At 40.1% G+C, this 26,737-nt stretch overlaps 1 protein-coding gene across 7 annotated transcripts in view; it reads right to left on the bottom strand.

The window, feature by feature from the left end:
• Positions 1-26,737, bottom strand: part of Npas3 (neuronal PAS domain protein 3) — an 884,724-nt gene that overhangs the window by 7,269 nt on the left and 850,718 nt on the right. For all 7 annotated transcript variants that reach the window (XM_042677878.1, XM_042677875.1, XM_042677876.1 and 4 more), the window contains 2 exons: positions 19,685-19,878; positions 15,624-15,730 (listed from right to left, as the gene is read on the bottom strand). In XM_042677878.1, coding sequence (XP_042533812.1) covers positions 15,624-15,730; positions 19,685-19,878 — 301 coding nt within the window. The remainder of the gene's footprint in view (positions 1-15,623; positions 15,731-19,684; positions 19,879-26,737) is intronic.

Below are 26,737 nucleotides of genomic sequence, written 5' to 3'. Positions count from 1 at the left end.
ATTGTTCTCAGATGGATTGAATTGATACTGCTCAGTTGGGAGAAATTCAGGTGAGACTGCTGAATGTTGGGATGAAATAAATCCCCTCATTGAGTCAGAGAGAATCCCTGGCCTAAAGGGGAGACATGGAATTGACTTGGCTAGAGCCAAACAGAGTGACAGCTCCACACAGACTCTGAAATATGACCCAAAATGAAGGAACGAGTAAAAACAATCAGTAATGTGAAACGGTGCCATTAAATACCCACTGAAAGAGAGCTTTAAAATGCAGATGTTAAAAATGATACTTTAACCAAAATCTTGCCAAGTTGAAATTGATTTGATTTGTATCTGGGTACTCCTGAGCTAGTAAAAGGGGAAAGTGCAGTAAATCATCCCCTGAAATAAAGTGCTATGGAAGGGAATGGTTTAAAGGATGCTGAAAATGTACAGAAGCTGCTGTTTGGAGTTGGTTATGGATCACAGCAACTCTATGCTCCCCCCCACCCCCACCCCAGGAAGTCCCACCCACTGGTTGGCCACTAGAGGGCAGTATGCACTCATCTATGTGGCCCACTTTTGGCATGTCCTTGTCTCCGTCTGTTGAAATGAAAAACCTCTAACTGCTGTAATAAATTTGGCTAAATTAGCTGCTAAATGGTTATCTCAAGTAATATGTATTTGCATTAATCATCTTGCTCTAAACCAGAACAAGCCAGAGTCCTAAAGACGTAGTAAATTCATATTGTCCATTTAATTACGGCTAATAAGTGCTTCATATACAATAGTTTCATGAAGTACATTTTGATTTTTTTTGGAGGTGTGTGTGGATGGATAAAGGGGAGTCACTTTCAAAAAAAGTCATGTTTCAAGATACTGACTCTTGCAGTCATGTCGCGAGCCACTCTCCCTGCCCATGAAAGTGATCACAAATGAAACCTCCACATGTTATATCTTTAAACATATATGCTCTGATGCTTTTCTCCAAAGCTCCCCTTTTTTTTTCTCACAGTATGCTACATGCATGGTAGTAAAATTTGATAATAATGTCTTCACTGTTGCTTGAAAAAGGTTTGCCTTGATGAGTGTTTCATGTCGTGGCAGGTTTCATTCTGAAAGGACTGCACAATTGAGGGTATTTCTAAGGTCTGAAACATCACCTTCTCTTGGTGATGAGGCTCCACAGGTAGCATTGTACTCTCCTTTTGTAGGCAATTGTAAGTTCTGACAGTATGCATGCATGACTCTAAAACTGCGTAGTGAAGCTGAAAGCAGTAAAATACTAACTCTGCCATCCAACTCTTCTGTCAGATCATTGTTGCATGCAACAAGATGTGCTTTTATTCAAATCTGCTCAACCTGGTTAACTTAATCGAGGAGTTGTGGGTTGTGTCATTCTGTCCACTTTCTTCACAGAGAAAACATACACTACTTCAGTCAGGCTGGTAGCACAGTTCTGTTTATATTTAAAATAAAGGATAATATCAAATAGTTGTGGTATTTCTGTTTGCTTTTTGGTGGTATTGGGGTTTAAACTAGGGCTTCCTGCTTGCCAGGCAAGCACTCTTATCACTTGTGCCACATTCCAGCATGGTTGTTATATTCTTAATTAAAAGGAAGAATCCCCTTTTTAGAATCAAATGAAAACAACAAGGTGGGCCCGGTCAGCTCATCCTGCATGGGAATTCTGGACTAGAATGTGATCCAAAGCAGGTAAAAGTTAAAAGATTCTTACAATATGGAATACAGAAAAGGGCAAACGAATAAAGCAGTTATAAAATTAGAAATTGCATCAACATAAAGCTCATCCCATCATTTTTCTAATAATGCAGCAGACACTTGGTATTTTTGAGTATGTAGTTATAAGGAAGCCATCACTGAGACGAATGCTCAAGATACAGAATTCAGTGCTATACTGATGATGCCTGATTCATTTTCCCCATAATGCTACCCAACTTCTTCTAAAGACCTGCCATTGTAACATCTCATATATTCACTTTTCACTTGAATTAGCGCATTACTATTTACTTTGCTTTTGGGGAGCCATTTGCTTTTGATGGGAGGCCGATTTTTTTTACAATTTCAGGGCAAGGAAGCAGCAGATTACAGTGATTTAAACACAATTAATGGCAACTGAAGATTGTGAGCTCCTCTGCATTAACTGAGCTACGTAATTCAAATGTGGGAATTAAAACTTTTTGCTTTTTGAAAGGCCTTTCATTTACTTATTTTGATCATGTTTAGTCAGAGCCACATACGGTAAATTTGCAAAGGTGGGCTTACTGTACTTTTCCTTCAACTGAAACCCCAACAGCGAGTAGATTATCTGGGAAAACATCTGCCTCTGTGGTTCTCAGCCATCTACTGTAGAAAGAGCTGAAAGGCTTATTTGCTAAAGGACTGATACCATGCCATCTTTTTGAGATGAAGAAGGGTGACCTGGTCTTCTTAAACACATCTGTGCATCCTGAGATGATAACTACCAACTTACTAGGATGCATAATTATGTTAGTATAGTCTTTACCAAACCCAGGCTAGGGGTCATCTGCTGAGAGAAGAGACCCAAATGAAAGAGAGGCAGTCTCAGTGAGTGGTGAGTTCTGATGGGAGGACAGGATTGAAGGACTGGCGAGCAAGGGGTTCCTTGGGGAGTCAGGGAACTATGATATTGCCCTTAGGTTATTGTGGTGAATACCAAGAAGCAAGTTTTAGCGCCCACAGCGGGCAGCTGAGGAAGACAAGATTGATGTAACTCATCATTTTGCCCTGGGCTAACCTGACAGAATTTTAAAAGGGTAAACGTTTTAGCATGGCCTTACATGATGACTTTTTTCTGGAGATGAGTGAAACTCAGACCCCTGCACCCTTGCATAGGGCACAGGGCATAGGCCATAGGGAATGCAGATAACTGCAAATACGGTGTGGTATTAGTGCCCACGAAATTGAAATGCTGACCAAAGATGACCCAAGTTGCTTTTGTTTTTGAGGAAGTTTCATGAAAGAGGTTATAAGGGTGTTTTACTTTTAAAACGAACAAGGAATTTTTGGGGGGAAGGGGCTTGGTTCATCTAGAAAATAAATTTATGATTTGTGGGATGAAGCTTATTTCTTGAAAGAAAGAAAAACCATACTGGCAAATCAGTTGGATCATTCCAGCTGCGCCAGAGGCAGGATCTGACAGCTTTTCCTGAGCTCATGCGGGCCTAATCAGCTGAAGAAGAAAAGCCACCTTGGTGCCAGTTTGAGAGAGATTTTTAGTGGGTAATAAATTAGAGAACTTGAAAAACACAAAAAAATACCTTCCTTTGATTCTCTTGAATTTTGTGGCTGTGTTCTTACTTACAAATTTTAGATGTAGATTGCAGAGCAAAATGAAAATGTTTATGTCTGATTATTTGGGAAACCAGAAATAAGTACAATGGTTAGTTGATATGGCATTCCGAAAGAATAGTTGAAAAGATATAGGTACCCATCAAATCAATGAGTTCAGGAATAAATTCATACCTATGTATATTCTATAGGGAATGGAAGCAGAAGGAGAGAAAGAGATACGTTGATTATAGCCCTACAATTGCATCCAAGAGATACTGGTTAAGTTTCCAGTATATAAGCTGCATCTTCTTTTTCACTGCTGTCCCAAATCCTTAGGTTGAGCAGCTGGTGTGACCTTCAAATGAATTCACCCAGCACATGATAACTGTTTTTAAAGGGAATGTGATAGGAATTAGTTTAAAATTCGAATGGTTTCTTTTAGATTTCTCTCATAGGTACATACAGAAACATAGGGAAGATAACTAGATTTTCACATGTTTACTTACAATTCAGAATAGTCTAGACATAATTGTGAAGGGCTCTGCCACCATATAAGATATTACCTTTATTCCTCTGGGCCTAGATAACCAACTGTTTTGGCTGTCAGTGCTCTTAGGAAAATCAAGATGTGGGGTAAGCACTACCTCACCCTTTAACCCAAGCTGCCTTAGAGTTACAAGCGATGCTCTTCAGAGAACAGAGGTGACCCTCCACTGGGGAGAAGAATATAATACAGATTAACAGAGAAATTGAGTCTTCCTTTTTGAGCTAGGCCACTGCTCACCTCACAATGTGGGGGGCTTTTTGCAAAACACTACCCCCCTCTAACTCTAGAAGGAGTGGAAAATATGGTTCTATCAGAAGAAAATTGCAAAACGCTTGTATTTTAGAACATGTGACCTTTTACCATCAAATACTCCCTCAAAACCAAAACAAAAAAAAAGGGACTTGGTAAACTTTATTGAAAATCCTTTAAAAATGCCACCTGGTTTTTCCATTCAGGCTTAGTGGTTGGCATACAAGAAATGTGCTGCTTGTAGAGAATAATTACTTGTCTCCAAGACCCAGGAGCCTTTTGCTACAGTGGGTGTCCAGGTCCTAGCACACAGATACCAGCTAAGGGATTTCAGTTTTCCTTGGGAAAACTTAGTTCACGGTCCAAGGCTGATGCCTGAAAGGACATAAAGGAAGCCAGTGTCTGTGGCAGGAACGTACTTCTCTTAGTAAATCAAAACAAATCGGTATAAATTTGCCTTTAGAAATATGAAGAATAAAGCATACATAGTCTCTTCCTGTTGGGCTGTTGTACAAAATCAAAGCCAAAGAGGCTAAATAGTGAGTTGTGTCTTCTAAAGAAGGAAGCAATGGAATGCAGTCTGAAGAGGAGATGAAGAACGCATATCAAAGCAGTCATTTAGTAAAGTATCTCACAAAAGGACATTTTAGTTGGTTTGCATATGCATTGAAAGGCTGCAATACTTGGTGCATTCAGGTAAGTATAGAATAAATAGGAAATAGTGAGCTCATCAGAGATGCCACATTCACACAGCTGAACAAAGAACGTTATTATCATGGCAATAGGACACATCTGCAGGGCCGCTCACTCCCTCCTCAAAGTACCTTCATCAATGGCTGTGGAGCTAAGGGGGAGAGTGGTGCCTTTGCTAGGAACTCAGACATGATGTGTGTGTGTGTGTGTGTGTGTGTGTGTGTGTGTGTGTGTGTGTGTGTGTGTGTGTGTGTGTGTGTGTGCGCGCGCGCGTGCGCGGGTATAAGGGTGTTGTGCTAGAGTCATACTTTCTATTTAATACCACAGTTGGATGCTTAGCTGTGGACACTCATTCTCTTTCTACATTCACAAAACTGGCAGATAAAACATGAAAAAGAATACTGACTCTTTAATCTCGGCTTCTCCACCTAAGGCCCAAGGCAGGCTGACAGGGAACTTCATTCTGGAAACAGGTTTTTTTTTTTTTTTTTTAAATTCTGGATTACTTTTTCCTCTTCTTTTGAAAATCTGGGCTATAGGGGAATGAACCTGACATAGACTTAAAACAAGAACAAGTTTCTTTATCTAAAAAGTTATAAGTCCTTGATGCTTACTGGAAGGTCATTTTGAAAACCCACAGGAGAAACAGCATTGCAGCTAGTGACTGCATGAAGTGCTTTATTTACTAGGAATACAGACAGTTTTTCATTTAGAAGCACTCATAGGATCAGCCGAGGCTTTGAGGCTGGGCACTTCCCTATAGATTTTGCAATTAGTGAGCTAGATGTCTTATAAATGGCAGGCATCTACAAATTGGTTTTTAGGTTTTTTTTTTTTTAAATCTATGTGCTGAGGAACATTTGGTAAAGTTGAATGATATTTGATACTTAATGTGAATTACGAGCACAAGGACAAAAGACCTGTGGATGTTCTATGAATGAGTATGCATCATCTATGGATTTTTCCCCCTAATACACTAATGACAGGCCTTGCCTGAACTACTATCTGTGTGATTTACTACCTCAGAAGAGGCTTTGTCCTATTGTACTGCCAATTGATAGATTTTTATTAACTGTTAATATTGAATCATGCAGAAAACATTTCATTGATTTAGCACATGTCAATTTGTTAAGTTTCAAAAATAAATTCCCCTTCATAATAATGTTGTGAATTGGAGTCCAAGGCTTTGAAACACTGATAGATTTTGTATCATGTTCTAGGATGGAAAGAATCAAAGTGTTGGCATGACTGACATCCAAGATCTCAGGTTTTGTGTTTTGGTTTTTTTTTTCCCCAAGCAGTTTTCAACCAGAAAGTTTCTTTCTTTTTTTTTTTCCTTATGTGGTGCTGAGGAATCGAACCCAGGGCCTCAAGCATGCAAGGCAAGTGCTCTACCACTGAGCCACCTTCCCAGCCCTTCAACCAGAAAGTTTCTCTCCTACTCATCCCTTCCCTTTGCAGCCTAAATAGTTAAGCCACAGTATTTTCAAAGCCCTCAGAACATTTTTTTTTTTTTTTTTTAGGGAAGAGGCAGTACTTAGTGTAAAGGAAAGAAGCAGTGAACTCTTAAGCATGGATTTGGCTAGGGAGTAAGGGGAAGGGAAGATTTCTCCAATCACCCAACAAGATTATTTTGAGAGTGTCCTTTGTGCCAGGCATGAGGGGATATCACAGTAAACAGGACTTATCTTGGGTCTGCCCTCTGACCTTAGTCTGAATTAGACATGATAACTGTATCCTTATCCCAGGGATCAGTGTAGGTTTGAAGTGAATTTTGGGGTGATGAAAAAACCTCAAGGGGGAGTTACTATGGTGTGAGGTAATGAAAAGTTTCCTTCACTCTTAAAATAGGGGTTTGGCTCTACTTGCCTTTCAGTGGCAAGTAGCTAGCCATTTTCATTCGTAAATTCCCCACAGTGAGTGCTTCTTTAAAAATGAAGAGCAGAGCAAATAAGAGTATTAGCACTGTCAAGTTGAATGGAATATAGTGGAGGCTAAAAATGGCAAATGGGATGGAGACTATGTCTCCAAGTAGATCCCGAGTGTCTGCTTTTTGTTGACTCTACTAAGCATCTTTAAGAAGAAATATATAAAAAGTCAGTCATACGGCTACAGAAATTAGTGCTTTATAAAATCTGTATATTTAAGCATGGACTTACTCCTTTTTTTGTATGGGTCCCGGGGCTTAAAGATTTGGATGTTGTCCCTGAGCCTTTGTGCTTAAGTGTAGTACTCTACTACTTTGAGCCATAGCTCCACTTCTGGCTTTTTGGTGATTAATTGGAGATAGGAATCTCACATACTTTCCATCCTGGGCTGGCTTTGACCCTCAGTCCTCAGATCTCAGCCTCCTGAGTAGTAGCTAGGCTTACAGGTATGAGCCACTGGTGCCAGGTTAATTCCTTTTTTTTAAAGCGGGTTTTAAAAGTCCACGTGCTCTGTGGTTAAAAACATGGTGGATTCTCCATGTGACAGCCATTGTTGATGGTTCAGTGAATGAATACTTCTGTTTCCTTCCAGAGAACAGAATTTATGTTAGAGGTCTTGTTTTATACCCTTCCCCTTTCCCACCTCACAAGTTCCAGGAGGGCTAATGCTTGATTGTTTAAAACATGAATAGTAATTCTATCTCTTAGCCACTGTGTGTTTTAGGCTTGGGTATGAAAAGATCCATGGGGATCACTCCACCCAGTGGGGAAGTTTGGGGTGTATTTTATGTGAACACACATCAGCACTGACTGTTTCGGGAGCTAATATTTTGTGGGTGCTACAGCAGTCTTGATCATGAGGAGAAAGCTAAGACAATTACAAAGGAAGTTTAAGCCACCTCAACTTGGGATTTCTGTTACTTGTAACCAGATACATTTTAGCTGATACACCTACCAAAATTTCCAAGATGTGGATGTGGGCCTTCATGAAGACATTTAAGTAACCTGATCATTAGATAACCCATATTTATGGGCACATACATAAGCTAGACACATACATAAATGAAATCCAGTGCTCAGTGTTTCATTATAAATATTTGAGATTCTTTTTTTGAGCTATGCCAGATGATGTTGATGTTTTATGGCTAATTTGATAGAGAAAATACTTTACATCAAATTAAGAACAAGATGCCATTATAAGAAGTGATGGAACTGATTCTATTTAGGTTACTTGATTTAGGTTAAAATGAAAGATTAAGAAGTATTGACGTTTTTCCCCTTCTGTTCATACCTTACTTGAACAGTGGGTTAGTTTTCATCAATTATAAGCCTTAAACACTATAATAAAAGCAGCTACTAATCAAAATGTTAATAAGGAGCAAGAATGCATGGGAGAATTGAATTTACCAGGTGATAAAAAGTCAGGCTGGTTCCAAGTGTTGGTGGCCCATGCCTATAATCCTAGCTACTCAGGAGGCTGAGATGTGAGGACCACAGTTCAAAGCCAGCCTGGGAAGAAAACTCTGTGGGACTCATCTTTGTTTAACCTCCCCCCCCCCAAAAAAAAAGCCAGAAGTGGACCTGTGGCTCAAGTGGTAGAGTACTAGCCATGAGCACAAAAGCTTGAGTTCAAGCCTCAGAACTAGAAAAAGAGAAAAGGAAAAGGTCAACTTTGCTCTCTGGTTGTATTCCACATCCCTTCTATGTTCTTCTCTTCCTGAAATATCCCTGGCACCACTCTACATCTCCTGCCTACCTGGCCTCTTGCCACTCTCTTTTAATATCTGTGGTAAGTATGCTCCTTCTCTAGCCTTGTCTTGATTTCTCCCACTTCAGGTTTTCATTTTATGCCATGTAATTAGAACAGGGTATTTCATGTTGTCTTCTCTTCTAGTATGTGTGCCCCTAGAAGTTAGATGCCTTAGCTAGTTTCAAACCTCACAGCAATATAAAGTATCATAGATAGCCTACACTTTGGCATATTACATGAATGTGAACAGGCAAGATATTACTGTTTGTATTCATACATGCAGTATATATAAAAGTATACTATATATTAAAGTATATAAAGCATTTTTGCCAGTCCTGGGGCTTGAACTTAGGGCCTAGGCTCTGTCCCTGAGCTTCTTTTGCTCAAAGCTAGCACTCTACTACTTGAGCCACAGCTCTACTTCTGGCTTTTTCTGTTTCTGTGGTACTGAGGAATTAAATACAGGGCTTCATGCATGCTAGGTAAGCACTCTACCACTAAGCCACATTCCCAGCCCTACACAAAGTATAGGAAAAATATCTGAGGGAAAAACAACAAATGATCTCATTTTCCCCTAATTTGTATAACATTTATTACTGCACATTCAAGTTCTTCCTAAGGAAGTCACAGTTTAGCAACATGAGCATCAGGAAATGGAAACGTCTTGAATGAGACAGGGTAGTGGTAAGGGGGTGGTGAATGGGAAATGGACAAACACAGTCATAATTCTCAATGTATACGTGTGAAAAGGGACATGGTAAAGTTGATGTGGCTAGTTGGGAGAGGTAGGAGAGGAAATTATGGAAAGGATAACTGATCAAGATGCACTGGGCATGCTAAATTGTAACCCTCTTGTATATTCATTTGAAGATAAGAATAAATAAAAGTTTGCTGGGCTCTCGTGGCTCACGCCTGTAATTCTAGCTGCTCAGGAAGCTGAGCTCTGAGGATTATGGTTCAAAGCCAGTCCAGGCAGCTAAGTACATTGAGACTCTTATTTCCAATTAAAAACAAAAAAAGCCAAAGGTGGGGCTGTGGCTCAAGTGATAGAGTCAGTCCTATAGCTCTAAGCACAAAGGCTCAAGGACAGCATCTAGGCCCTAAATTCAAGCCCCAGGACTGACACATGCACACACAAGCACACACATACACACAAGCAAATAAAAATATAAAAAAACTCTGTAAAGAAATGAGTTTATCAAGTAATTATATATACTCATTTCATTTGCAATACCCTTAGAGCCAATTCGCTACTGACATCTTGCTATTATTAATGTAATTTATCCATATCCAGAGGAAAATAAACTCTTTCTGATAGTTTATAAAATAGTATCTTCTAAATACTAGTGGTTTTGTGTGGTGGTAACAGGCCTGTAATCCCAGCATTTGGGAGGCTCAGGCAGGAGGAGCTTGAGTTTGAGTCTAGATTAGACTATATAGTAAGTTCAAGGCCTATGAAACTGTCTCAACATTAAAAAAAAAAGGTTAGTACTTCTCAGCTTTGAGCATGAATAGCGTCTGCAGAGAATCCTGTTAACTGTAGGTTCAGAGTCAGTGAAGTACTGCCGGTATTCTGCCTTTCTGTAAGTGTGGGGTGATGTCAGCACTGCTAGTCCAGACCACTGTGTAACAAATGGGACAGACAGCTGGTGGTTGGCCACTCCTGCTGCTCTCTGTTCTGTACTTGCCTGCCCACAGCCTTGAAAAGTCAAACCAGCACTGCCAAAAAACAAAACAAAAACCAAAGTGCAACCCCAAAGGAAAACCCAACCTAACCAAATAATACTACTTCATCCCCGCATAAAACCCTGCCTTATCTTGCTCCTGTGACAGGATTTTTAGACAAGCACTCGATGCAGGCTGACTTGGCTTCTGAAGAAAGCAGACATGGTCGCTTTTAAGTGCACTTCCATAGGCATTTTCATATTCATAAGGAAGAAGGGAAAAAACTCATTTGCTTTAGGAAAAAGTCCAGCCAATGACCAGGTTGCAGTGAAATCCCTGAAGACAGGACCAGAAGCAGTGCTAAGATCAGAAAATAGCAAAAAGCCTCCAGTGCACTGTGCATTTGGCCCACCCATCAAACTTTATTCCTTGCCACCTCCTCTCACTTGCTGCTTCCTTTCCTGTGCACCATGGCTGCATACCCAAATCAACAATTAAATTCCCCCTTTGTTTGTGTGGCAGATGACAAATGCATGGAGGACATCTTGTGTTGCCTAGGCAGGCAGGGCACTTACTTTGATTGATGCTTGGTTGTGGAAAAAAAATGAGCTGGGAAGGAATTACAATGGAGGGCCCACAGACTGGAAGGGGATATACTAATTAGTCCTGCATTAAGCAGTCTGCTTGCATTTGGCGATGAGATGCCTTCAGGAGAGAAGTGTAGGGGTTATTGATGCAAAGCAGCATGGAATGCATTATGCCAGGTAGCTGTATGTGCATTCTGTTAAGAACGAGATTAAGAAATAAATACTTTGGCTATGGTATTTTTTAATATCTCTCTTTCCCTCCTCCACCCAGTATATTGGGTTGGTCATGTTCCTTTTCCTTTATTATCTGGAAGTTCTTCTGTCCGAGTTTTCTTATCCTGGATAAATGTGCCAAGGAGAGGGAAATTGCTATGGTACCTATTCTCTGTAGCTCCTTTCCTCTGGAATCCCATAGCTGCAGAGCCTTGAGATTTTCTGGGAAGCACAAAGCCACCTGGACAAAGAGGTTTCTCTCTAGGCTTCTTCCTAAGGTTATTAGAGAGTTGTTGCTGCTTTGACCTGAACCCTAAAGATGTATCAAGACAAGTTCTTCTCAAGTCTAGACAAAAGGTGGGGATAGATGGGAGTTTTTTGGTTTCTTTTGTATTTTCTTCCTCCTATAGTATATCCCTGTTGTCACTATATTTGATTTTGGTACCTTGCATTTATCTAATGGGTGGGGGAGGGAAATAACAAAATAACAAGGACACAGGATGACCCATTGCAACAATGACACTCACAAGACACCATGTTGGAAATGAACTTTACAACTTTGAGGGGAGGAGTGGGGGAGATGGGGAAGGGATGGCAAGAGAAAAACACAGGAGGGGGTAACAATGCTCGACAAGAAATGTACTCATTATCTTACTGATGTAACTGTAACCCCTCTGTACAGCATCTTTACAAGAAAATAAAATGCACTCATTACCTTGCTCATGTAATTGTAACCTCTCTGTATGGTATTTTCACAATAAAAAAACTTATTAATTAAAATAAAATAGAAAAAGAAAATAAAAATTTTAAAAATGTAGTAACTTGGAACATTAAAACAAAAGAGAAACGCAAAGCATGGATCTGTGTTTGGCTGAGCATCCTATTTTGGGTTAGAGACAGAGGTAGAGTCGTAAATGGTTGTGCTGAAACTCATAACTTCAGAATGACATGGATGCCCTTGGTTAGTGGAAAGTCTGACTCTAGCACACAGGATTGAGCATATCCTGGTTACATATCCTAAGCAGTGGAAGATGAGGGTGATGGAGGGAGAAGTAACCAAATGATTGGTATGATAGGAATGGTTTGAAATTCAAACTTTGAAATGTTAATGTTGATTTGATCAATTAAGGGTTTTTTTTTTTTTTTTTTGGTTCTAGTCCTGGGCTTGAACTCAGAGCCTAGGTGCTATCCCTGAGTTTTTTTTGCTCAAGCACTCTACTACTTGAGCCACAGCTCCACTTCTAGCTTTTTGGTGGCTAATTTGAGATAAGAGTCTCAAGGACTTTCCTGTCTGGGCTGGCTTTGAACCAGGATCCTTAGATCTCAGCCTTCTGAGTAGATAGGATTACAGGCGTGAGACATCAGCACCTCACTTGAAGTCGGTCTTTAAAAAAAAAAAGAGTGATTTTTATCACAGAAAGGACTCAAACTCTTGGCTTTAGAATCCTAGTATGTCACTAACCTTCCATGCTGGCATCAACAGTGTGATGCTTAGTGACTATGCTGAAACTCAGTGAACTACCAGGTATCTTGAATTAACCCAGTGGAAGGAGAGATGGACCCATCTTCTTGATTCAGTTATTAGAGTTGTCAAGACTTGTTGTAGCTGAGATTCCCTGTTTTTTTTTTTTTTTTCTTATTCAAGAAACAAGTTCATTTACAGTTGCCTAGGCTAAGGGAAAAAAAGTGATAAAGATAGGATTTTTAGTCATCAAAGACTTGTGAGTGTGAATCTTTTTTGCTTTTAACTTTTATCCATAAATCAGAGCATAAGACAGATATCAAAATATCGGAAGTGTGATCAGATGTCTAAAACCTGTCTTTCATAGACAGAACCAGGAACTGTACCAACAGCTCTAGGAAGAAAAGCTAAATAGTTAATGTGGTTTATTTTTTAACCATCCCTTTGTTTTAGAATTCTGTCTTATTCTTGAACTGATTCCATATCACCATGACCTTCTCTTGCCAACACAACACAGTTGAAGCATCCTTTAGTAATAGCCTAGGGCTTTAGACAAGCAGAGATGCTGTGCTGGCTTTTTGCCTTTTCTTCCAGTGTTTACACAACCAAGACTTATTACATGCTCTGTCATTTTGTTACTGGGCTGGCTTTGGTTTGAGAATTAGGTAAACATCAGACATTCCATTGCACCATTTTAGACTCAATCTGACTTTGTAATGATGTTAATGTTTATTGTAAAAAGTGAGGTGCATTTGTATATCTTAGCATTTTATTTCAGTCCCAGAATGCAAAGTCTAATATTGGAATCAGTTTGATTTGTGTGTGTATGCATGTGTGTGCATGTATGATTGAAGATATTAAGCACTACAAGAACGTTGAAGTTTCAATCTGATTAGGATCAAAATTCTTCAGGATCAAAACACTCCTTTTTTTCCCCCTACAGTTTTACTAATTGTGTGCTACTTGACATTGTGGAGTTATTCCACAGCATGATAGCTAAATATGTGAAGTGTATTTTACTGTGCAGAATTATCAGCTTGTTCTATTTGTTTTTCATGTGTTTAAGGTCATTAAAAGAACTCAAAATGAGAACTCATGTGCATGAGTTAAGAGTGAACTCAATCATTGTTAGTAGGTGAAATCATAACCAACAGCCAGTATGTCAATATCAAGTAATGAAAAAAAGATGGAATTTGAAAGCATAGTTTCCTTGTTTATTAGTTGGCAAGATACCAGAAAAATTAGGAGAATTGCACAATAGTGAATGACAGAATGGTTTATTTTCAGCACTCTCAAATTATTCTACCTACTGAGAAATGAGACAAAAGTAGATGTGAAAGAATAGCATTCAGTATATTTGTTAGTGCTTTATGGGGAAAAAATCCTCCTCCAAACCAACCAAATCCCAACAAAGTGTCCTAGCTCACTGTTCCTGAATTTCTTCCAGCTGCAAATCAATTCCTAGAGAGATAACATGACATTTTTCAAATAACAACTGGTTATGACTTCCTGTCATCATCAGTTCTCTGAATTTATACCTTAACTCAACACAAGAAAGCACCCCTGTCCTCATACACAGAATCTACTAGAGTGTCCTGAAAATAATCTTTTCATTTAAGTCTGGATTTCTGGCATATATTACTATTTTTTTTTAAATCAATGGCCTCCTTTAAAGATCCTGAGTGTTCTCCCGTTTCTCTGAATTCCCAGCAACAAAATTCCTGATGTTTCTTTCCAAGAAACAGCATCATTTTTCCCCCTCAATTAATTGAAGAGCCATCTGCTTCTGTGATACAGAACACCCATTCAATTCTTAGCAACAAGTGTGTTCCCTAAATCCTTGGTGTGCAGTATCATGGCATGTGCTCGATGTTGGGATTATAGTGTAAGGAAGAGCAGCCCTGCAGTCAGGCTCTGCCAGGAGATAGGAGATACTGAGTTTGACACTGAATTTGGTCCCATGTCAGTGTTGCTAATGCAGAGTTTAAAACCAGTGTGAGAGGTTCACACCTTGAGACTCTAGCTAGCTTATCCGTTTAGCTGTGCTTTTGAAGATGTGAGTTGAAAATGAGGAAAAGTTTGCAAAGGGCAGGAAAAGGTAGCTGAAATATCTCTCCTCATCCATGACAGGAAAGGGGGAGAGAAGATAAATACAAAGACTTTCCAGCTGGACCGTGATTGCTATATAAAACCATCCAACTTTAAGTTGGACCATTTTCACTTGTGGCACTTAGCATGAATTTAAAATCAGATTTCAGAGCTGAGTTAGAACTTTCTAGGAATGTGACTGGTAGACCTCTAGTGTTTCAGGAAGAGTCTATTGAATAGTCATCAAAAGCAGCTCTGAGCAGAAGAGGGCATTTCCTTCTCAAATGGTCCATCAGGCCAGTGCTCTTGTCAGATGCTTTCCATGCATAGAATAAACAGACACCCTGAGAAATAAGACAAAAGTAGATGGGAAAGAATGGCATTGAGCATTTCCTCTGAGAGAATACTACATGAAGACACTGTGTGCCATTGCTTGGACCAGACCAGAATGCTGCTGGCCTTGCTTGTTTTTGTACCACAGAAGGTCTTTTGGAATCCAGCTTGAGGGGCAGGAGCTGGGAGTCCTGGAGTCAGGGGCTGGAAGTATTTGCTCCTCTGAAGAACTGTCTTTCCAGAATACAATGAAAAGATGTTGCCATCAAGAGCAGCTATGTCCGTACTGTAATCTGTCCTCTGCCCCCTTGTCTACCAGTTCTTGTGCTAGTCAAGGAGGCATTTTTTTTTTTTTATGAGGCTCTGGCCTATTTGAACTTGTCTTTTCCCACATATCGTTTTAAACTGAGACTACAAATTTCAAATTGGAAATTGCTCTCTAGAAAATGAAAGGGTCAAGGAAGTACTTAAGAGGAGAGAGGTTCCCCTACCGCTAACTGGCAGAGAGAGCACGAGAGACCGTGAAATTCCCAATGAACACCTAAAGATCCAGCAATTTCTCTTGTCCTGAGGTCCAACTTTCAATCGAATGCCAACACCAGTTGAAATGATTTATGTCTCACTTTTTTTTCCACTGCACACTGACAGTCATCTCAAATGTATACATGAGAGATGAAAGGAAAAGTCAGAGCTGAACCAAACAAATACCAGAAAGAACACACACACACACACACACACACACACACACACACACACACCACACAACATACACACACACACACCAGCCTGGGTTTCTCCCTCATTCAGAGTTACTTACAGTCCAGGTGACTGTGCCTGATGCCCTCGACATCTTCAGCATGGATGAAGTGATAGCATCTTTTCCCTACGATGTCTACAGGGGTCAGATCCATGTAATCACTAATCCTACAAAGGGAAGAACACAGGCCCGAACTTAAGAAAAGAGCAAAATAGAGATGGTGGAATAACTGTTAACACATTTTCATCATGCCATATACCTGCAAGGGCATGGCACTCTTAGGAAAACCCTTCATAGAGAAGATTATTTCTGTACTGCATAACATGATTTTACAGAGTTAGGAAATGTGTGAGATCAAGCATTATTTATTTATTTATTTATTTGTCAGTCGTGGGGCTTGAACTCTGGGTCTGGGCGCTGTCCCTCAGCTCTTCAGCTCAAAGCTAGTGCTCTACCACTTGAGCCACAGGGCCACTTCTGGGCTTCTGGTGGTTTATTGGAGATAAGAGACTCATGGACTTTGCTGCGTGGGCTGTCTGCAATCCTCAGATCTCAGCCTCCTGAGTAGCTTGGATTACAGGCATGAGCCACTGGTGCCTGGCTTTCAAGCATTTTTATTTAAATAATTAGGTTTTCCTTCTCTCTAATTTACTTTTTTTGGGGGGGAGGGGGGTGTTTAAAACACACTCTTAGACAACATAAGTCTGTGATATTATTGAGACTCAGTCACAATCCTCATTACAGGCCAGATAATTCAAGGTTACATAATAAAATAAAAACATACTATGTTTATACCAAATGATTAGAGACACCTTTCATTTAAACAGATTGGTCTTCTATTGAGTATTTCCATGAAAAAGGGCTTCAACTGCTTCCTGGCATGAAGTCCAAATTGGCATTTCAAGGGATATAATTTAAATGCTGAGACATACAGATGCCTGGGGGTATTATCTTTTTTAGTCTTAGTCATTTGGGAGCTCAGCTTTTAGTCCTGGCTCTTTTAACTGATACTTTGTGGTAGATTCCACACAGAAACTTTTAAACCATTTCAACATCTCTCTCAGGCTGTATGTGCGCACGCCCCTGTCATTGACTGTCCAGACATCAGTGTCCCTAGGCAAAGCATAGAAAAATAGAACTCAAATTGGAAAACACATTCGGGGGACTCTGCCTGCTTTACAACTGACATGTCAAAATGCCTCGTACCCCTCTGTATCTCCAAGTACAGATGGATTTGGGATTTAAATTTAATGTATTCTCTTTACTGTTCCCATGTTTAAAAAATATTATTTATGACATAGGGCCTATTCAAATCTGAAGTAAGACTTTGGAAATGACACCTTTAAGAAATACAAGAGCTTATGTTTGGTCACCAAGATGGGGAAATAGGAAATACAAAGCTAAGATACTATGGGGTATAATTAAAATATACTATTCAGTGAGTAGATTTCTCAATGTTGAGCAATGTAAATAATAGTTTTGGCCAAACCAAAGTTCTTAGTAAGGTAAAGATTAATTTTGGGGAAATATAAAAGGAAGGCTTTCTAAGGATTCCATAGTTTTATGGTACGAAACAGATTAGTTGGTGTTTTCCTAAAACCACAAGCCTAGTTTCTAAGCATAATTTACACCCCCTTTCTGCAAAAGAGGGAACAAGGATGCCATTAAAAGACTCTGGTTGGTGTTTCTGGAATTTGCCAGCTTCCCAAAAAACATTAGATGTTGGCTTTGCCCCAGGCCGTTTTAGGGAACATGGAGAAGAGTGGTCCACAGTGCCAAGGAACAAGAGTTAGCTTGCAGTTAACAATTCCCTAATTAAATAATAAACCACAGGAGACAGCCACTCTATACTTTAGGGAAGGCAATTCTTTGGTTTAGTTTTTATTTGAATTAAATCCTTCAAACATGACTGTAGCCCTTCAATGTGGTGAACATGACTAGCTTAGTGGTTACGTTGATCTCATAAATCAGAAGGCCACAGACCAGGATCCCCAGGCCTCTTGTATTCTGACCTTCAGTTTCCTTATCTGTAAAACAACCTTAGAGGTGGTGAGAGGATTGGTGAAAAGAATGAAATTAACATCACATACTGCCTGGTACACAGTATGCTTATTCTGTAGATCAGATACTCAATTACCTTTAATACAAGTCTTCATAATTACTATCATCCTCAGCTGGGAAATAATGCTGCATTGTATTGGCTAATAGGGGGTTGTGGAAAGCATTTTTTTAATGGCAAGAAAAAAAAGCTTAAATCAGGTCACAGAAATGATCTCAATTACTGGTGTGGTACCATGAGGCAACCAGGATCATGGAGCTTGTCAAAAAAATCCGTTGGTCAAAAGAATGATAATTAAGTGATTTGGGGGATAAAGGACAATTACTGGAACCTTAGTAAATTAGCAAAAGTTATGGTGAAGCTAAACTAGACCAGTTCCATCCTCTGGCCTTATTCCTGCCTCACCTGATTGAGGGCTTCTTCAGTGCTATACATTTTAAATTGCAGATTAAACAACCTTGTTGGTAGTAAACTTCTCAGAGGTTTATCTATGTAGTCTGACCTTCGAAGAAAAGCCAGATAGCAAGGAGAACCCATAGGACCTTTGAAGAAAAACAAGGGGCCAGGGAGACCCCATAGGATTAAAAAAATAAAACCAAACACATGAATGTTTGGATCTGGAAGACGTGGTTTTGAACCTTGGTTGAGGCCAAGGAGTCCTTTCTCTTAAAGTTGCTCTAAGATGATGGAAACAATGGCAGCACCCACTTCCTGGAACTGTACTAAAGCTTAAAGGAGATGGTGTCTATGTTTAAATTTGCATAAGGCTGAGCATGTTAGTAAATGCTCACTAAAAGTCACCTATCATTATCATTACTTGAAATTCCAGTTAATCATTCTGGCTAACTTGTCTTTCCTGATAATCAGTGTCCATTCCAGTATACCTTAGACTGACTCAAATGTGTCATCACAATGGTAAAAAAATTTTATTAAATACTAGCAAAACTTGAAAAGCTGATTTGCAGTTCCTTCTCAAGTAAGAGTGGCAGGTGCAAAGTATCTTCAATACTATCTGTGTCCCACTGGTGAATTCTTTCCTCTGAACCAGACCCTGGCTGGAAATGGTAGGCGGTTTCTAACTTGACCTAAACCTCCGTAGCGTTTCCCAGTAGACTGAAAGCAGGGCTGTCTGACTTCGCTTGGCTTTGGCTCTGGTGAGGTCAATTCCCCAAGCCACTTGACCTTTCTGCTTTCATTCCCCTTCTGAAGGCACTCACAGGGCACAGTGAACAGAGATTGCCTTCAAGCCACAGCAATCAATGGCACAAAATCATCTTTCTCAAACTGTCTCAGTAATTCTCTCGGGAACATCAGGGCGTGAGTGGTGTCACCACACTGCCTTCCCACAGATGATAGGTGGGCAGCTCTTCTCCTTTTGCCCCGTGATTTTTCTCTCCCTAACAGTCAGATGATGAGCCTCCCTGAAAAGCTTGAAGGTTCCCTGTCCCTTGCCTTGGGAGTAATCTAAAAGAGTAAATGTTTTAACCAGGAACTGAAATTTCCCTTCAGAAAAGCTCCATCTTAAGGAAGAACTGCCAGCTCCTTTCTATGCTGACTTATCTTTCCCTATTTTTTTTTAATTGTGAGACTACCGTACTCTTTCCCTAATTTATAAGGGTGAGTTCCTCAGATTGATGAACTTTATCTAATAGTGTTGCAAATTCCCTTTGTATCCTTTTTTTTCCTACGAGGGCCTTAAATCCTCATTTGTTCTCTCTCCTTTTTTAATACCTGTGGGAGCAGTGGCCACGGTGTGGCTGGACCATTGGATAGAAGATGCCTTTAGCTACATCATTTTGCCAATAATGTCTCATTCTGTTTTATAGCATACGGATATCTGGGGGAACATTCATTCAATTGTTGTCCCTAATGTAAATCAGGACAGCAGTGTCAATTTTAAATAAAAAGCATGTTTGGTGTCATTCCAAGGAGCTATTACCAACAAGATCAAGATTTGTAATGAGCCTCATTGGGAAAGTAAAATCCCTCAGACTGTTGGAAACCACAAAATCCTTACCAGCATGCAAACAGGCAAATGGAAGGTGGGGGAAAATGGAAGTACCTATTTTCACAGTAAATGATATTGAGGTCCATATTCACGCGAGTGACAAACATGTGGCAGTCAATTCTGACTTCGTTGATTGTAGGAGGTGGCAAGGCATGAGCCACAACCACAAGACCCATGATTTGGCTGGGGACAGTCCTTCCATGGGACAGCGACACTCTCAGGCGTAGCCGGCCTGTTATGTGAATCACCTGCAAGAGAGCATGTAGGACAGGACACCAGTCAGCTTTATCTCGGGGATGTGTAATGGTGATTTCTTGTGAGAAATTTGAAATTACATCTGGAACAACCATCATTAGCTTGAATGGCTGTCAGTGTGTCCTCAATGTCCTCTGGACAAGAGACAAAAAGAAGTAATCATAGGCTCTTAGATTTTTTTTTCCTAGACATATTATTATAGTGTGGTACTTTTATTTTCTTCTAGGAGTTTTTTTTTCACATTCATTAGAAATTCATAATCAGAGAAAAGTTGAACATGGAGCTACAGAAAGAAACATCTGAATTATTAATCCTTGTTAATGACAGATATTCGTCTATCTGTCTCACAGTTTATACCGAGAGAAACCTCCTGGTTATCTCCATCTTTAAGTGTGGTTCATTTCCTTCATTTGAGAGTTGATACTGCGAAAGACTAAAGACTCCAATGAATAACTGGTTTGGTGGCTGCGACAAATGGGTTTGTTTAAGGACAGTGGGGTGGTACTGAATTACCAGGAAAGCAGTGATTTATTGCAGTTCTCAGGGGGTGATGGTCAGAGGACTTTGGCCTATGATTCATTACTTGAGTGCATACTTAAGTAGGATCAGGAAGATGTATACCATTTTGGCAGCAGCACAAGAGATACTTAACTAGAAACAGGAGGAGAATATTGTGTTGTAATATTTAATTTTTTTTTTAGCCAAAGTATACCAAATAGTCTAGGTCATCCAGAACCATTAAACCTTTGCCTATAACCTGCATAGGGTTATAAGGAGGCCTATGATGTCAACTTCCTGAAGTTTTCTGTGAAATAAAATCATAAAAAGGGTGGAAAATATGAAAAACTTGTGTGTGTGTGTGTGTGTGTGTGTGTGTGTGTGTGTATTGGGGCTTGAATTCAGGGTACTGTCCCTTAGCTTTTTGCTCAGGGATAAAGCATTATAACTTGAGCCACAGATCCACTTCTGACTTTTTGGTGGTTAATTGGAGATAAATGTCTCGTGAACATTCATGCCTGGATTAGATTCAAACCTCAATCCTCAGATTTCAGCTTTCTGAGCAGCTAGGATTGCAGGTATGAGCCACCAGTACTCATTATGGTTGTGTGTTGAGGTGATGGAAGTGAGGTGCATGTTGTTTGTGTGTGTGCATGCACATACAGCTGTGTGGCACATGCAAACTCTAGTTCAGTTCTGAGGACCCTGTTACTATGTAAGAGATTTGTCAAATCTAGGTCATAGAAGTCGTTGCCATGGTCTTTGTAGCATGGACTCATCTCAGTAGCTAACCACTTTCCACATTTGTTTTTCTTTCCAAATGCATCATTGAGCATCAAATCATCTATTGGCATTCCACTTTTCCCTCTTTGCCATAAGGAACCAAAGTGGGAAGTCAGTCTCTCACCTCGACTCTCATGAACAGAATGATCTGGCATTTGCTCCCCTTCCCAGGGGTTTGACTGGCAATTCCTTTTTCATTTTATTTTTGCTTCTCTTAAGTTATTCTGTTTTCCAAAAGCAAGCCACACTTCTGTCAGTCAGGAAGCAGGATCAAAGCTTACGAGGCCACCTTTCAGAGTCCTAGTGTTCTAAATAATACCTCTTCTCTGTCACCTCTTCACATGGGTGCCCAGAGCTAGGGCTCTGGAAACACCAACGAGGAAGATTATTGAGGTTATTTCTGCAGAAGCATTGTGACCACCCACACTTGAAGTTGACGAAATTCATACTTAATGCCCCTTTGGTTTAAGCTCTGGTCAGATTTGCTACTACTTGATGAATATTTGAAAATGTACCTAGAGGCAAGGATGCTGCAGCACCATCACAGATACACATTTTTTTTTCCTGCAAGACCTCATTAACTAATAAAGAAATAGCTAAAAGAAATGGGATTAACTTCACAGGAGGGTGTTGCCTTCCTTGGTCCTCCTCCCAGCTAGGCTTACATAGCTGCTCATTTATCATGATCTGTCTTGCTTTATCACAAAAACTCAGCTTCTTAGTAAAACACAGATCTATAAATGCTCAGGAAAACATACACCCAGAAATGATGTGCTAAATAAATCCGCACTTGGTATTCTGTTCCAAAACAATTTAAAAGCGTTTAGACTAAAGAACATTTGGGGAAGGCAGGTGTCAGAGAGCCAGTGTTCATACCAATGTACCCAAACTCTGAGTTCCAACTTGGCCTGTGGCCATAATGGTATTTGAGGGGGTAAAGCAGGGCCTAACAGGTATACACACTTGTAATTTTCTGATTCTGCTCTTCTGGAAAAGTAATCCATCTTTTCTATGTCTCAGTTTCCTTTTCTGTGAAGTAGGAGAAAACAGTCATTATTGTGCAGTTATAATATGAAAATTAAAGGACGTAATGGGGGCACATGCTTTATAAATAGGGAAGAATTCTCTAATTTTAAAATAATATCTCTGTTTGCCTTTATATGTGCCAGTGGCTCATGGTTGTAATACTAGCTACCCAGGAGGCTGAGACCTGAGGATCATGGCTCAAAGCCAGCCTGGGCAAGAATGACCCCAAGACTTTTATCTCCAATGAGCCACCAAAAAGCTGGAAGTGGAGCTGTGGCTCAAGTGGTAGAGTACTAGTCTAGTGGTAGAGTATTAGCAGAAAAAGCTCAGGTACAGCTCTTGGGCCCTGAGTTCAAGCCCCAGGACTGACACACTTAGAAAAAAACCTCAACCAATAGGCATGAGGACAAAATGTTAATTGAATGTTGGCTAAAGGTCTAATAAGTTCCTTGTAATTTTAAAGGGTCATAAATTTCATATTTGGAAGATAACTTAGAAGGGTCTAATTTATTCCTTTCATTTTCTGTTTATTTAAATGAGTACTAGTAGAGTTTAAACTTTGGGACTTTGTGCTTGCTAGGCAGGTATTCTAACATCTAAGCTAGCTACACATGCCTAGCCCTTTTTGATTTGGTTATTTTTGAGAGAAGGTCTTATACTTCTGCCTGGTGATGACCTTCAACTGTCATCATCCTACCTAAATATTAGGATTACAGATTTTTACCAAATTGTTGGTTAAGATGAGTCTCAATAACTTTTTGCCTGAGCTGGCCTCGAACTTTGATTCTCCTGATTTCTTCCTCCTAAGAAGTGGAGATTAAGTACCACACTCAGTCCCTTTGTGTGTTAGTTTCAGAGGTGATGCCTACTGTGTGAAAATGTGTGATTGAGTTTGGAATTCCGAACTCAATCTTTGCAATACATTGGAATTACTCAGATATTGGTCTAGAAGTCTCCACAGCCATTTTTGGTCTTCTGGATTTTAGCGGGGTTACTGGGACAAGTAAGTGAAAAATATGCATTAAGTGCCTGTGTCTGTGTCTAATATCCATTCAATAAATATCATTTTTATTATTAAAAATTAGGTTCCATAAGAAAATTATAAAATACTTTGAGCCAAACAGACCAGGAAGACAACATGATACTGGCATTATGTTCTTGACATAAGGTAAAATGGCAGGATGGAAAAAGATTTCCAGACTGAGAGATCTAGAAAAATAATTGAACTTTTCAGGGTTCTAGGAGCACATTAATTGGTATCTACAGCAGAAGAGACAGAGGTGGGCCCCCAGAGGGCAGGATCAATAAAATCTGCAATAGGACCTAGTAGAAGAGATGGCACTATGGCTTTTGAATTTGTAGGATGATGGTGACAACTGAGTGGTAACTGGAATGCAGGAACTAATGTGGGGACAATGATGGAAAGCCTATATTTAAGCAGCTTAGGGAACTCCTAGAGAAGGTATCCAACGTAGTGCTGCAAGTAAGCCAGGCGTAATGGTGCACACCTATAATCCCAGCTCTATGGAAGGCAGAAGTAGGAGAATCTTAGTCTATGAGTGGCCCCAGGCAAGAACAGAAGAACCTATCGGAAAAATGACTAAAGCAAAAAGGTCTAGTTAGCATCCGGGTTCAAGTGGTCGAGTGCCAACTTATCAAATTTCCCTGAGTTCAAACCTTAGAATCGCTAAAATAAAGAGAGAAGAAGGAGAAGAGGGAGAGAAGAAAAGGGAGGGAGAGTTGAAGTTATACTTTTAGAAACTTTGTTTTTTCTCTGTTTTTCTTTTTCTCCTGTTTTTGTTTCCTTCCTGAGAGCTAAAGCCAAGAAATCTGTGAAATTATCAATGGACAAAACAGGTAGGAGATCAGTGCCAAAAGCATTTTTTTTAACCTTTTGAGTACCTGAAGCCTAGGAGTTTTTAAATAGTATTATTATTAAGTAGTTGTACAAAGGGGTTACAATTCCATAAATCAGGTTACGAGTATAAAGCATCTTGGTCAATGTCTAGCATGAGTGTCACACCTGTCATACCTTGGCCAGTCCTGGTGTTTGACATCCCAAGGAATGGGGGCTGGGGTAGGGTGGGGTGGAGGGGTGATGGGGGAGAAGTTAAGCTGGTGAATGGGAAATGGCTGTGGATATGGATATATGATCCCAAACTCCAACATTCTATCAAGAACCAAGAAACTGTACAGATAACAAAGTTGCTTAAGAAAGAATATTATGGGGATAGAAATAGGACTGAATTGGGAATTGGACCATCTGATTTTGATCCTGAGAAACCATGACAAATAACCCAGCTTGGCCTGGGTAGTTTTTAGACAGAAAACAGTGGAAAAGAACTGGGGGGTGGGGTGGGATGATGGCTTCTAGAGAATTCTATTACTAAATGCTCAATACAGTGGCCTTTACGGGGCTGTAGTGCTACTCCTCCTCCTTCTAACCCTTTGGTGGGAGCAGGAACTTCAGAGTATGGCTGTGAGTTGATAACTGCAGTTTAAGAACCAATCAATAGGGATTTTATGCATCCTATCTGAGTTGGAGCCTTGCTTTGGTTTTGGTCAGTGCCAGGTAAAAACTGCCTCTGTGTTCTAAGGGCTCATTTTTAGTCTGGTTTTAAATCTAATCTATAGATATTCTTCAAAAGAGCTTTTTGAACTACGAGATTCTTTGCCCCTGAGCTCAACTTTCTATAAGAGCTTGATCCTCATACTTCCTTTCACTGTTCTTGTCTTATCATAAGGAGATGGAAAAAAATAATCTGAGCAGTACTGCTTGGGTGTTGGCATCAGGAAAACACAATGCACAATTTTTTTGAGTGGCAATGCCCAATTTGCATTATTTAATTGTCCCATAGTAGGAAAAAATGGTGATTTGACTATTAGTTTTCTCTGATACAGCGCTGGGCTGCATGCAGTGCCTATGAACACATGTCTGCAAAGTTCTGACTGAGTGTAGAGTGTGAACAAGCCACACTGTCCACACTGAGTATCTGCTTCTCTTCATTCCATATGCTATTTTCACTTGCCTATTAGTGATACATACTTAGATGGGCTCCCTAATATCTTCTCATTATAAACTAACCTGTGGTAGAGACCTCCATAAAACTGTCCCTCTAGTGGCGCTGTAGCTCAAGTGGTAGAGCGCTCACCTTGAACTGAAAAGCTGAGGGACAGCGCCCAGGCCCAGAGTTCAAGCCCCACAACCGACCAAAAAAAAAAAAAAACCACACACACACACACACACACACACACACACACACACAAACTGTCCCTCTGTCAGTGCTCAAGGAAGGAAGGTCTATGATGGAGGATTACATCTGGAAGCTCAACTCTTCTTCCTTTTAGGAATAAACCTCAACTCTAGGAATAGGTTAGGTTTCCATTATCAAGCATTATATGCATTATTTACCACATATAATATGAAACTTAGAATTGAGCTAGAAGACCTGGGGTATAGAAAGGACTTCAGACACAAAACAATTACTGTGTCCCTGGATGTAGAGTATCTTCAGTATCTTTTCACCTGGCCTTTTAGGGAATCCTTAAAAAATTAAGCTTTCTTCTGGCATTTCAATCTCCCTCCTCTCCCTTCCTCATCATAGTCAGGGTTAGCATACAGGTCATGAAATCACTAGCTCAGGTGGGTAAGTCAGCTAATTTTTAAGTGATGAGGACTTTGAGGTGAACCAAAACCTGCAGATAGAAAGGGTCTAGCTGGGTTTTCAGTACCTTCAACATCTAGTCTGCAGTATAAAGACAATTTATACCAGTGTGAGAACATCAAACTTGTACCAACTTCATTCAAATTCTTGGGAGGGTGTTTTTTCCAGGACAAGAGCCTATTTATAGGTCGGAGACTCTGCTCTAACAGATCTTCTGGTCATCTTTGTCTGACTCCTTTCACCTAGGTTTTTGTATATTATCTGAAAACAAACAGCCACTCCTCCCCTCCAACTCCTAGTTAAAGCCAGGTCACTGTCCACAGAAGCCAGCACCCAAGAGAAGACAACTGGGAGCCAGAAGAACAACAGAATGCTATTCCATTTCCTTTTTCAGGATCTCCAATTTTAGATCTAGAAGCTGACCCTATTAAAATGGCAGGCTTTATTGCCATAAGTACAATGACATGTTAGCAGTTGGGGATAAGAAAAACACCCAGCAAGTTGGGTGGTGAGATTTGGGGAAGGTGAAATTTGGAATGACAGGATGAACTCTTGGCAGGGAGTACATGATAGAGGACCAAGAGGATGATAGAGATCATCCATGGATGGTGTGCACTCAGGACACAAGTGAAAGCTTGTCCCAAAGAATTCCTTTAAGACCAGAAATCTTCAAAATTGCATAAGGACTTTGAGGGTAGACAAGAATTTAGAGAGGATATCCAGGTTTCATGCAGATCCAACGTAGCACGGTGGCTTTGGTAGAGAAGAGAGAAAGCAAGATAAGGAGCAGGAGTGTTCTGGCCCTAAGGAAGAAGAACCCTGGGAGAAACCAGTGTTGTTGGATAAAAGGGCCATGATTACAAAGGAAGGATTAATTAGA

This window comes from Dipodomys spectabilis, unplaced genomic scaffold, assembly GCF_019054845.1.
Source record: "Dipodomys spectabilis isolate Male_0828 unplaced genomic scaffold, ASM1905484v1 ptg000042l, whole genome shotgun sequence".
In the NCBI taxonomy this organism is placed as follows: domain Eukaryota; kingdom Metazoa; phylum Chordata; class Mammalia; order Rodentia; family Heteromyidae; genus Dipodomys; species Dipodomys spectabilis.
The sequence above is the reverse complement of the archived record's forward strand: the minus strand, read 5'-3'. Positions and strand labels throughout refer to the sequence as shown.